General features: G+C 44.5%; 1 protein-coding gene across 50 annotated transcripts in view; it reads right to left on the bottom strand.

Annotated features, from left to right (window-relative positions):
• TNRC6A (trinucleotide repeat containing adaptor 6A) overlaps nt 1-13,388 on the bottom strand; it is a 222,237-nt gene that overhangs the window by 102,376 nt on the left and 106,473 nt on the right. For 29 of the 50 annotated variants that reach the window (XM_002755976.7, XM_035267206.3, XM_078344914.1 and 26 more), the window contains exons 1-2: nt 1,884-2,070; nt 1,424-1,471 (exon numbers count right to left, since the gene is read on the bottom strand). The exons of 5 other annotated variants lie outside the window; for them this stretch is intronic. In XM_002755976.7, coding sequence (XP_002756022.3) covers nt 1,424-1,471; nt 1,884-1,888 — 53 coding nt within the window. In that variant the 5' untranslated portion in view covers nt 1,889-2,070. Of the gene's footprint in view, nt 1-1,423; nt 1,472-1,883; nt 2,071-13,388 lie in introns of those variants that run through there. 16 more of the 50 variants (XR_013524735.1, XM_035267201.3, XM_078344906.1 and 13 more) reach the window with 1 other exon arrangement.

The following is a 13,388-nucleotide window of genomic DNA, read 5'->3' as shown; positions in this document are numbered from 1 at the left end:
TTTTTAATTAAGTACAAGAGCACCTTCACAGGAATTATACTGATATAGTTACCTGATGAAACAAAAATGGAAGAAGAAATAGACTTCTAAGCTCTGTTCTGCTTATATTACACCTTAATGGCTCAACCTGTTTTCTTTAATGGTTCCAAATCTTAACATTTCCTTACTAAATTTTGACAACAAAATTTATGTAAATATACCACAAATAGTCAGTGATGTCAGACTTAATTGCCCTTAAACGATCTCATAATTATTTTGAGTAACAGAAAATCCCTTACTGGGTAAACCAATGATGCCTATCCTTCACCATCTGAACATATTCTTTAACGATCATCTGAATGGATTGGTATCTGATAAAACTCAATAGGCCAGCAATTTGGAACAATTATATACGGTGTAAAATATACAGACGATTTGAAATGTGTTAAAAACCCCAACATAAATCTAAAACCTGCAAGCAGCAAGAGCAAACTACACGAAAACCTGAGATAGAAGAAATTTTATTTTGTTCTCAACAAGTGAAAAAGAAAAAAAAAGCTATTCATGGATCTGGTTAACTGGCTAAGTTTCTCTGAGTGTCCCAGTATGATGCAAAAGAAAAAGGTGAATAAGAAAGGAAAAAACGGTAGGAAAGCAAATGAATGTGAAAAGGAGTTAAATACAGTAAAATTCCCCGATGCTTAACCAATTACAGCTCAGTGAAGCTAAATATTTCCATTCCATAAAGACAGCATTTAAAAAAGCAAAAAACAAAAACCCTTCCTTCGCGGTGATGCAAAAGCAGTACGGCCCAACAAAAAAAGACAACCTCTTCTGGAGAACAGATTTTTAATTATTTTACCAGCTGATAAAAAGAGCACACACCGAACATGGACAGAAATGGAGTTTCAAAGGAAAACAAAACGCAGCGTATGCTTGGTAAAGTTCAAGGGCAAAATGTTTCCAATGCAACTGAAAATCCTCCTGACTACAATGTGTTGGGGGGAAAAATGCGAACACATAGTATCTTTTTATAAAGGCAACAATTTGAGCTACAAAGTAATAACGGGGAAGCCAAAACAGTTTGACAGCCCGCCATAAGGGCCGCCTCAATCATGAGTCACACAATGCCTGCAACCATTTACAATAGTAATTAATGCACAAGTCCCCTAATTAAATTCTAAAAGGGTGAGAATGCTTTAACTAAGTTTACAAGAATTGCTTTGCGCTTTTTTTTTTTTTTTTTTAAAGAAAGAAACACACGCGTAATTACGCATCTCCCCGCAATCCCTCCAGTATTCCCCGAGGCCGCTTCTCCCGAATGCCTGGTCTCTTGCGTGCGGAAGAAAATGTCACGGGGGAACTTCTCAACCCAGAAAGGGCGAATCGGAGTAGAAATACACGATGATAATGGGGCGGGAGACGGAAAGCTCGCCCATCTTACCTGCTAAGATTTCTTTCTACGTCTTTGGTAGCTTTAGCTTCCAATTCTCTGAAACAAAAAACAAAAACAAAAAACAAAACAAAAACACACACACACACACAAAAACGAGATGCGCGTGAAAACGGAGCTGCTGCGGCAGAGGCTCGCGCCAGGGCCGGATGGGGGAGGGGAGGGAAGGGGAGGGGACGCGGAGGGAGGGGGACTCACAAAGCTGCGGGGCTGCAGCCCGGACTGCGGTCCCCTGGCGCGGGCGAGGCGCAACCCCGGCCGGGCCCCCACGGCGCAGCGAGGCTCCCCTGGGCCGCCCGCCCGGCCTCCTCAGCAGCGCAGCCCGCGCCCTCCCGCCGCCGCCCGAGGTCTTGGGGACGCTCGGTGCCTCCGCCGCTGCCGCCGCGGTTGCGGGCCCTGCGGCAGCGCCCGCGGCTCCTCCCGCCCGGAGGGAGGCCCACGTTCCGCTCACCTCATGTGTGTAAAGTGCACGAGCAAGTGGGGCGCGGCGAAGGAGGCTCGCGAGCCTCAAGCCCTCCGCAGCGCCGCGGGGAGAGGCCCGAGCCGCCGCACCAGCGCCATTTTCTACACCGACCCGCTGCCGCCGCCGCCGCCGCCGCCGCCGACACCACCGCCGCCGCAGGCCCCAGACCGGAAGTGAATGCCCCACTCGGCAACCCCTTCCGGGGGCGCCGCGGCCACTAGCCCCCAAGATGGAGGCCGTAGCAACTGGACCCACAGACCGGGCAGGTCCTTGGCAACCACCCCGGCGTGGCACGATGCACCCGGCCGGACCTCCCTGGAGGTCACAGTCTCCGAGGAGTCTTCGCGGAGCGGCTGGGGGGGGAGCCTGGGGAGCCCCGAGCCAATCTTTTTCGGTGCGACCGGCTCCGGTCTGACCGAAGAGGAGGGGACTCCCCTCCTTCTTCTTTGCTGCGACACAAGTTTCCTACCCGCCGCCCGGCCCCTCCTCCACTGATACACGCCAAAAAAAAAAAAATTCCCTAAAACGCCTTTTCTACCCCAGCCGCAGCCTGATGAGCCCGCGCGGCTTTTGAATTCGGCCACTTCTAATTATTTATGACCTTGGGCCAGTTATTTAGCCTCTCTACTTCTCAGTTCTTCCTCAGGTAAAGAATGTATGTATACCTGAGGTGAGTTGTGAGGCTTAAAAGCGATTTTTATCCACCGACTTTTGCAGACCCCTTGACTCAGCAGTTCCGTTTGCACGGATTTTCTGCTCAGGAAATAATTTTGGGTATCTGCAAATATTGCAACATCGAGATACTAAGCTGTGGCATTGATGATAGTGAAAAATTGTAAACGGCCAAAATGTCCAGCGTTACTAGATGGCTTCAAAAACAGATACTGGCATGTATTAGGACACTGTAAAAATGCTGTGGAGGAATAATCCCGGCATGGGGAAAATGATTGCAATAAAATAAGTGAAAAAGCAGGTTCTAAAGTAGCTCACACATGTAGGTACAGTTCATACATGTAGATACATTAAGATATGTATATATGTAGACACAGATGCATATGTGTACATTAAAAGTATACATATATGCCTACATGTAGATACAATAAGATGTATACCTATCTGCAGGTAGATACAATAATATACATACATGTAGATACAGTAAGACACATTCGCTTGAGTGTGGTCTTTCCAATCATTATGCTTTTTCTTCTAATTTAAAGATAATTACTCCTCTGTGCTTAAAATCTATAACCTTTACTTTCTCAGAACCCTCACTCTGTGGATCATCCCATTCTCCTTTTTCTAACCTAGGTCTTTCACCTGGCTTTTTAAAAAATTAATTAATTAATTTATGTTTTGAGGCAGAGTCTGTCTCCCAGGCTGGAGTGCAGTGGCGCGATTTCCGCTGACCGCAACCTACGCCTTCCCGGCTCAAGCAGTTCTCCTGCCTCAGCCTCCCGAGTAGCTGGGATTACAGGCGCGCACCAGTGTGCCCAGCTAATTTTTGTTTGGTAAAGACAGGGTTTCGCCATGTTGGGCAGGCTGGTCTTGAACTCCTGACCTCAGGTAATCCGCCCGCCTAGACCTCCCAATGTGCTGGGATGACAGACGTGAGCCATCGCCCCGGCCTCAACTGGCTTTAAAACATGCTCGAATCTCTCCCGTTAGAAACGAAATTTCCCCAGACATGTTGGGTTCCTATCCTCTCCAAGACGCTAAGCTAATGAATGAATGCACAGAAAGTATGAAAGCATCAAAATGTTAACTGGTGATGACTTTTTAAAATTGTCTTCTTTTAGTGTATCTGTTTTTTTCTTGTTTACAATGAGCATATAAAAAACACTTTTTGGGCCGGGTGCGGTGGCTCAAGCCTGTAATCCCAGCACTTTGGGAGGCCGAGGCGGGTGGATCACGAGGTCTAGAGATCGAGACCAACCTGGTCAACATGGTGAAACCCCGTCTCTACTAAAATACAAAAAAATTAGCTGGGCATTGTGGCGCGTGCCTGTAATCCCGGCTACTCAGGAGGCTGAGGCAGGAGAATTGCCTGAACCCAGGGGGCGGAGGTTGCGGTGAGCTGAGATCGTGCCATTGCACTCCAGCCTGGGTAACAAGAGCGAAACTCCGTCTCAAAAAAAAAAAAAAAAAAAAAAACACTTTTTGAAAAAAATCAGGTTTACAAAATGTAAAATGTAGTTGACACCAAATAAATGCTAGTGGCTTTCCTTTTCCTGCTATCATCCCTGAGATCTATTCCCCCTATACACATATTTGTTTTCCTTTCTTAATGCATTCTACTTAAAATGTTTAAAAAGTTACTACAGTATTTCGTTAGGAGTTTAAAAATATGAACATATATGTATGGCACAATATGCTTTCATACCAGGTTTATGAATAATTTTTCACAACAGCATAAGGCAATGAAAACAGTAATATATATCAACATTTGCACAGCTGTTAAGAATAGCTGATTTTCTTATTAGATTTTTTAAGTTTTAATAACTCAGTGAATCTTTTTTTTTTTTTTTTTGAGATGGGGTTTTGCTCTTATTGCCCAGGTTGGAGGGCAATGGCACGGTCTCATCTCACCACAACCTCCGCTCCTGAGTTCAAGCGATTCTCCTGCCTTAGCCTCCTGAGTAGCTGGGATTACAGGCATGTGGCACCACGGCCAGCTAATTTTTGTATTTTTAGTAGAGATGGGTTTCTCCATGCTGGTCGGGCTGGGCTCAAATTCGTGACCTCAAGTGATCCACCTGCCTCAGCCTTCCAAAACGCTGGGATTACAGGCGTGATATCCCACCCCCAGTCCTTAGTGATTCTTAATTGGGACAGGTTTGCCCCTGTCTCTACCCCTGCGGACATTTAGCAATGAACTTTTTGGTTGTCACACTGGATGCTACTGATAGGTATCTAATAGCTCCAGGCCACGGATTCTGCTAAATAATCTATGATGCATAGGGTAGTCCACTACAACCCTGGAATATCTAAACGAAAATGCCTACAGTATCAAGGTTGAGAAAGCCTGGAACTAATTTCCAGCTGCAGAGAAGCTAATAAGATGTGATTTCTTGGCTGGGTATGGTGGGTCGGGCATGGTAGGCCAGGTGCGGGGACTCATGCCTGTAATCCCAGCACTTTGGGAGGCTGAGGTGGGCAGATCATCTGAGGTCAGGAGTTCAAGACCAGCCTGACCAACATGGGGAAACCCAGTCTCGACTAAAAATACAAAATTAGCCAGGCATAGTGGTTCATGCCTGTAATCCCAGCTACTCTGGAGACTGAGGCAGGAGAATCACTTGAACCCAGGGGCAGAGATTGCAGTTAGCCAAGATCACACCATTGCACTCCAGCCTGGGCAACAAGAGTGAAACTCCAACTTGGGGGGAAAAAAAGGTGATTTATTGAAGGTTTGTCAACAGTGGTTGGACATCCCACCTGAGCCTTCATGAGCAGCAATATAGAGTGTTCTATATGAGATTATGCTAGTCACTTTTAAATTATCTGTTACTGAAACTTGGTGCATTCATCAAAGAAAAATGATATCATAAGATCAGCACTGATTCCTTATGTGGGACCAACTAAGGGATCTTCTCCTGTTAACTATCTTTTCTTTTTACTAAATAATCATTCTCTCTACTGAATATTCTCCATCACCATACAAACTCTAGTAACTTTCATTAAAAAGCAAAAAGCCCAAAACTCTCTTGATGCCTCATTCCTCTCCAGCTCCATTTTCCTGCTCTTGTTCCCAGCAGTGCTTTCTTGGGAAAGTGTTTGACACAAGAGCTTCCACTGGCTCTCCTCCTTCTCCCAGCTCTCTTTAACCTGATTTCCCCATTCCACCTCCAAAACTGCTGTTACGAAGGGCACAAATGACTTCGAAGATGCCAAACTCAATGGGATCAGGCCTGTCTTCATCTTGATTTACTTCTTAGCTACCTTTGCCACAATTCCCTCTTAAAAAGAATGTCTTTGCTAGGCCATCTTGACAGTATATTCTTCTGGATTTCTTTTAACCTTTCTAGCCTTTTTTTATTTTTTGGTATCCTTTGCCAGCATCTTCTGCTTTATATCAAATAAATGTTGGAGATCCCCCCACTCCCAAGGCTTTCTCCAGACTTGTGTCCTTCCCCATTCTCTACTTTCTCTTTAGGATGGGTAATCTCATCTATTCTCTTGCATGTAAGTACTTTCTAAATACAGATGACTCTCAAATTTAAACCTTAACCGTTGTCTCACCTGTGTATCCCTGAATGCCAAAATGACAATTCACTCACATAATATTTATTTTTTATTTTTATTTTTTGAGACGCAGTTTCGCTCTCGTTACCCAGGCTGGAGTGCAGTGGTGCGATCTCGGCTCACCGCAACCTCCACCTCCTGGGTTCAGGAAATTCTCCTGCCTCAGCCTCCTGAGTAGCTGGGATTACAGGCACGTGCCAACATGCCCAGCTAATTTTTGTATTTTTAGTAGAGATGGGGTTTCACCATGTTGACCAGGATAGTCTTGATCTCTTGACCTCGTGATCCACCTCAGCCTCCCAAAGTACTGGGATTACATGCATGAGCCACCGTGCCTGGCCCTATAATATTTATTGAGCACCTACTATGTGCCAGGCACTGTGCTAGTACTGGCTTCTCTGGTTCTTGTGAGGAACTACTATGGTGGATTAAGTCTAGCAAGGCAGACATTTTTTTTTTTATTTTTTCAGATGAAGTCTTGTTCTGTCATCCGGGCTGGAGTGCAGTGGCATGATCTTAACTCACTCCAACTGTGCCTCCTGGATTCAAGTGATTCTTTTGCCTCAGCCTCTTCAGTACCCAGGATTACAGGCGTGTGCCACCATACCTGGGTAATTTTTATATTTTTAGTAGAGATAGGGTTTCACCATGTTGGCCAGGCTGGTCTCAAACTGCTAACCTCAAGTGATCCACCTGCCTCAGCCTCCCAAAGTGCTGGGATTACAGGCATGAGCCACCATGCCCAGCTGATTTTTTTTCTTAAGCAAACTATAAATGTATAATTACAAACTATGGCAAGTGCACAGAGGGATAGGAAAATTGCTCTAAGGAAATGTAAACCAAGGGAACACACCATTGTGTAACAAAGAAGGTTTCTTTGAAAATGTAAAGCTTCACCTGAGAATGGTCAGAGGAGCTGGGCAGTGGTAGAGGAGGGGTCTCAGGCTGGAGGGTTACATATTTGTGAGTTATCAGTGTGGAGGGAAACAGGCTTCATATTGTATTTAGCTTTAAATCTGCCAGACCAAGGCAAATGGATCGCTGGAGCTCAGGAGTTCGAGACCAGCCTGGGAAGCATGGCGAAACCCCATCTCTACTAAAAATACAAAAATTAGCTGGGCATGGTGGCATGCACCTGTAGTCCTAGCTACTCAGGAGGCCAAAGTGGGAGGATTGCTTGAGCCTGGGAGGGCTAGGTTGCAGTGAGCCAAGATAATGTCACTGCACTCCAGCCTGGGTGACAGAGTGAGACCCTTTCTAAATAAATAAGTAAAATGTACTAGAGTCGTCATTTTAGTTGCATTAATCAGTTAGGAATGGAACCAGAAACAAGGTCCTATAAAGAGAAACAGGCGGTACAAATTTAATTTTAAATAAGCCCCTTTTCTCCATTTGTCTTTGCTCCTGTGGCTTTTAGGTTATTCAGACATAAATATTCTCTAACTTTCCTCCTTCTCTTACTGAGAAGGGTAAATGATGAGCCTAATACTTTGGAAATTATGTACTTGAAGGAAAAGTTTTTTTTCCCCTCCCAAGGGACCAAATACTGTTGTGAGAAATACAAGTATTTTTTAGGCAAGGTTCGTGCATAATCTTTTTAAACTGAAAATTTTTTTCACAATAATGTATAAATTATAAATAAGAATTGAAGACATGAACATGGATAAGAGTTCCTGGATAGAATGTATCTTTTTTTTTTTTTTTTTTTTTTTTTAGACAAGGTTTCATTCTGTCACCCAGGCTGTAGTGCAGCAGTGCGATCTTGGCTCACTGCAACCTCCACCTCCAGGGCTCAAGTGATCCTTTCACCTCAGCCTCGAGGAGCTGGGGCTACAGGTGCAAGCCACTCCACCTGGCTACTTTTTTGTATTTTTTTTTTGTAGAGATGGGGTTTCACCACGTTGCCCAGGCTGGTCTCAAATTCCTTAGCTCAGGTGATCCACCTGCCTCGGCCTACTAAAGTTGCTGGGATTGCAGGCATGAGCCACCATGCACAGCCGAGTGTATTTAACTTACTTAACTAAAATATATTTGGAACTTAATATATGCCAGTCAGGCTCTGTTCTAAGTGCTTCACAAATATTATTAACTGTTGTTTTCACATAGCTATATCAGGTAGAAATATGATCCCCACTTTGCAGATGAGGGTAATTAACTTGTTCAATGTCACATAAATAGTGAATGGTAAAACAAAAAACGAAAACAAACAAAAAACCCAAGCGAGGCCAGGCGCGGTGGCTTACACCTGTAATCCTGGCCTCTTGGGAGGCTGAAGCAGGTGGATCACGAGGTCAAGAGATTGAGACTATCCTGCTTAGCTGGGTGTGGTGACGTGTGCCTGTAATCCCAGCTACTTGGGAGGCTGAGGCAGGACAATTGCTTAACCCCAGGAGGTAGAGGTTGCAGTGAACCAAGATTGTGCCTTTGCACTCCAGTCTGGTGACAGAGTGGCACTCCGTCTCAAAAAAAAAAAAAAATTACCTAAGACATAGTTTAAAAATACATATATATATTGACATCTCTGATATAAAAGAGAAATAAAAGTAACCATAATAAAATAAATTGTCTTATGTAAATGTTGGGAAACAGTCTACACTAGAAGACTCAATGGGGTAAGCAGGTGTTGGCACTTATCTGTAGTGCCACTCCTATAAATAGTCACAGCCGTGATGAATTGATAACACACACCAAGAACTGTAGTCATGTTGGAGATGTAATTTTTCTGGAATGCAGAACAACTCTCAGTCAAGTTTTGAACAAATAGAAAACAGTTATCTCAATGTATGTGATAATTGCGTTACTAGAAATCTTGCAGTAATTAAAATGGAACAAAAAAGAAGTTAGGTAGTCATATAATTATAAACATCCCTTTCATCGTATGAATGTCCAGTGAGGGGGGAATTCCTCATTTTGCGGAATTATCTCTGTTCAGCATCCACAACTCCTAGCTACTGACTTTTTTTTTCCTTTTCTTTTTAGACAGAGTCTTGCTCTGTTACCCAGGCTGGAGTGCAATGGCAGGATCTCAGCTCACTGCAACCTCTGCCTTCTGGGTTTAAGTGATTCTACTGTTTCAGCCTCCCAAGTAGCTGGGATTACAAGTGCTTGCCACTGCACCAGGCTAATTTTTAGTAGAGCTGGGGTTTTGCCATGTTGGCCAGGCTGGTCTCGAACCCCTGACCTCAGGTGATCTTCCTACCTCAGCCTCCCAAAGTGCTGGGATTACAGACATGAACCACTGCACCTGGCCACCACTGACTCTTAATAGCACACATCTCCCCTCAACCAAAAATACTTCAGTCATTTTCCCCAAACCCTCTGGGGAGGGGAGGTGAAGTGTTACTTATTGAGAAGCATTGGTATAGAGGGTGAGAGGAGCCAAGGAATGAATCCTGGAAAATCTGAAACTGTAATGAAGAAACCAGCAAGGCAGGAAAGAAACAGGATGAGTGTGGCATAATGGGGCCACATAATACCTCCTGGGTATTTCAGGCTGACATGTCAAAATTTAGCCTCCTCATTTCTCCCCTGACCCCACCAACATCCCACATGAACCTGACTTTTTCCCAGTTCTGCCAGGTCACTAATAACACCACTAGTCACTTTGCTACTCCAACCAGAAACCTAAGCTTTAATTTTGACTCTTTGCTGCATCTCATGCAATGTATCAGCAAGCCATTTGGTCTCTAACCTGCTTTCTTTGTCTTCCCTTCGTCTGTTTCTCCACTGCCATCCCTTAGAACACCCTGAAAACTCCAAAGGTTCCTTCTCTTTGACTCTTTTTTGTTGTTGTTGTGGTATAGTTCATATACAATAAAAGTCACACTTTATGTATTTAAGAGTTGGGTCTTGGTGGGGTGCGGTGGCTCACGCCTATAATCCCAGCACTTTGGGAGGCCAAGGTAGGTGGACCATTTGGAGTCAGGAGTTCGAGACCAGCCTGGCCTAACATGGTGAGACCATGTATCTACCAAAAATACAAAAATTAGCCAGGCATGGTGGTGGGTGCCTGTATTCCCAGCTACTCGGGAGACTGAGGTAGGAGAATCACTTGAACTCGGGAGATGGAGGTTGCAGTTAGCCAAGATCGCACCAATGCACTCCAGCCAGGGTGACAGAGTGAGACTGTTTCAAAAATTAAAAAATAAAAAGTAAAATAAATAAATAAACAGTTGGGGTCTTGCTCTGTCACCCAGGCTAGAGAGTAATGGCACAATTATATCTTGTTGCAGCCTCAAACTCCCAGGCTCAAGTGACCCTCCTGCCTCAGGCTCCCAAGTAGCAAGGACGCTAGGTATGTGTCACCACGATCAGCGAATTTTTTTATTACTTTTTATAGAGATGGGGGTCTTGCTATATTTCCCAGGCTGGTCTTCCATGCCTGGTCTCTAGTGATCCTCCCACCTTGGCCTCCCAAAGCAGTGGGGTTACAGGTATACTCACACATTTAAAGTGAAAAATCTGATGCATTTTGACCAATAAATATACCCATGTAACCATTACCACAATCACTATATAGAACATTTTATCACTCCGGAAAATTCCCTTATGTCCCTTCTCAGTGACTCACCTGTTCTCCTCCCACAAACACCTACCACCAGGATACCACTTTTCTGATTTACATCACCATAAATTACTGCTGTCTGTTTTAGCTCCTCATATAAATGAAGTCATACCATATATATTCTTTTGGGCTTAACTTCTCTTGCTAAACATGCCTGTGAGAGTCATTCAAATGATTGCCTGTGTTAATTTCATTCCTCTGTATTGCTGGGAAGTATTACATTGAATGGATATACCACAGTTTACTCATCCTCCTGTTTTAAAATAATAATTATTATTGTTATCATCATTTTGAGACAGCATCTCACTCTGTCACCCAGGTTAGAGTACAGTGGTGCCATCCGGCCCACTGTACCTCAACTTCCCAGGCTGAAGCCATCCTCCCACCTCAGCCTCATGAGGAGCTAGGACCAAAGGTGTACACCACCAGGCTGGGCTAATTTTTGTATTTTTTGTAGAGATGGGGATTTGCCACATCATCCAGGCTAGTCTCAAATGCCTTAGGCTTGAGCAATCCACCCTGCCTTGGCCTCCCAAAGGGCTGGGATTACAGGTGTGAGGCACAGCACCTGGCCCTACTATCATCATTGTTTGTAGAGACAGAGTTTCACCATGTTGACCAGGCTGATCTCAAATTCCCGAGGTCAAGGGATCCACACACCTCAACCTCCCAAAGTGCTGGAATTACAGGCATGAGCCACCGCACCCAGCCACATCCTCCTCTTAATTGGCATTTGGGTTATTTCCAGTTTGGGGCTATTATGAGTAAATCTGGTATGAACAGTTCTTGTACAAGTCTATTTTTGTGGACAGTGGGCATGTGTTTCTACTTTTCTTGGTTACATACCCAGAAATAGAATTACTGGATCACAAGATAAGTGTGTACTTGACTGTATAAGAAACTAGAAAACATGTCTAAAACGATTGTACCCGCTTGCATCTCAACCCCATCAAGAGTTCTAGTTGCTGCTCCCCCTCAGCAGCTTTGCAGGAGTTCAAGCTTCGCCTGTCAAAACCATTCTCCATACAGCAGCCTTAATTCTTTTTCTTTTTCCTTTTTTGAGACAGGGTCTAGCTGTGTCACCCAGATGGGAGTGCAGTGGTGTGATCACAGCTCACTGCAGCCTCCAACTCCCAGGCTGAAATGATCCTCCCACATCAGCCTCCTGAGTAGCTGGGACCACAGATGTAAGCCACCATGCCTAGCTGTTTTTTTTTAATTATTATTTTTTGTAGATAGGGCCTCACTATGTTGACCATACTGGCAATTTTTCTTAAAATGAATGTTTGAGCATCTTCTGCTTAAACTAATAAAAAGAATTTCCAGGACTCTCTATTTAAGAGACACTTAAATTTTTTTTTTTGAGATGGGGTCTCGCTCTGTTGCACAGGCTGGAGTGCAGTGGCATGATCTCAGCTCACTGCAACCTCTGCCTCCCGGGTTCAAGCAATTCTCCTGCCTCAGCCTTCTGAGTAGCTGGGATTACAGGTGCATGCCACCACGTCTGGCTAGTTTTTTGTATTTTTAGTAGAGACAGTGTTTCACCGTGTTAGCCAGGATGGTCTCAATCTCCTGATCTCATGATCTGCCCGCCTTGTCCTCCCAAAGTGCTGGGATTACAAGCGTGAGCCACTGCGCCCAGCCGAAGCCTGATGATACCTTTAAGGTGTTCTAGAACATCTTCCTGATGCTATCTTTAGTCATTCTCTCTTGCTTACCATGCCTCAGACAAGGCTGCTCCTCCCCATCCTTCCCCTCTCAACCCAAATGAAACTTCCTGAGGACTTTCCTGACCACCATCTGCCTTGACTCAAAAGGTCTCCTTCCCAGTTACATATTCTAAAGGCATCCTCTACACCTTCATAGTGTCAATCACATTTGTAATGAAATATGTTGCTTGTTTAAATTTTTTATTTTTTTGAGACAGGGTCTCACTCTGTTGCCTGGGCGGGAGTGCAGGGGTGCAATCATAGCTCACTGCAGCCTTGAACTCCTGGACTCAAGTGATCCTCCTGCCCCAGTCTCCTAAGTTGCTGGAACTATAGACCCACACCACCACATCCAACTAATTTTTACTTTTATTTTATTTATTATTATTTTTAAGACAGGGTCTCATTCTGTCACCCAGGCTGGAGTGCAGTGGCATGATCATGGCTCATTTCAACCTCTGCCTCCCAGGTTCAAGTGATTCTCATGCCTCAACCTCCTGAGTAGCTGGGATTATAGGCACCTGCCACCATGCCCAGCTAATTTTTGTATTTTTAGTAGAGATGGGATTTTACCATGTTGGCCTGGCTGGGTCTTGAACTCCTGACCTTAGGTGATCTGCCCACCTCAGCCTCCTAAAGTTACTGGGATTACAAGCATCAGCCACTGTGCCCAGCACCAACTAATTTTTAAATTTTTTTGTAGAGATATGATTTCCCTATGCTGCCCAGTCTCAAACTCCTGAACTCCTGAGCCTAAATGATCCTCTTACCTTGACCTCCCAAAGTGCTAGAATTAACAAGTGCCTACCACTCCCCATGGCTGTGTTTAATCTCTGGTTCTCTTGATTTTTTGTAAGCATCAGGAGAGCAAAGGCCATAACTACCTGTTCATCAGTACATCTCCACCTCTAACACAATGCTTAGTTCATATTAGGCCCTCAATAACACCTATTAAATGAATAAATTTCCACACTCTGC

Source organism: Callithrix jacchus, chromosome 12 (assembly GCF_049354715.1).
Source record: "Callithrix jacchus isolate 240 chromosome 12, calJac240_pri, whole genome shotgun sequence".
Taxonomy (NCBI): domain Eukaryota; kingdom Metazoa; phylum Chordata; class Mammalia; order Primates; family Cebidae; genus Callithrix; species Callithrix jacchus.
The sequence above is the reverse complement of the archived record's forward strand: the minus strand, read 5'-3'. Positions and strand labels throughout refer to the sequence as shown.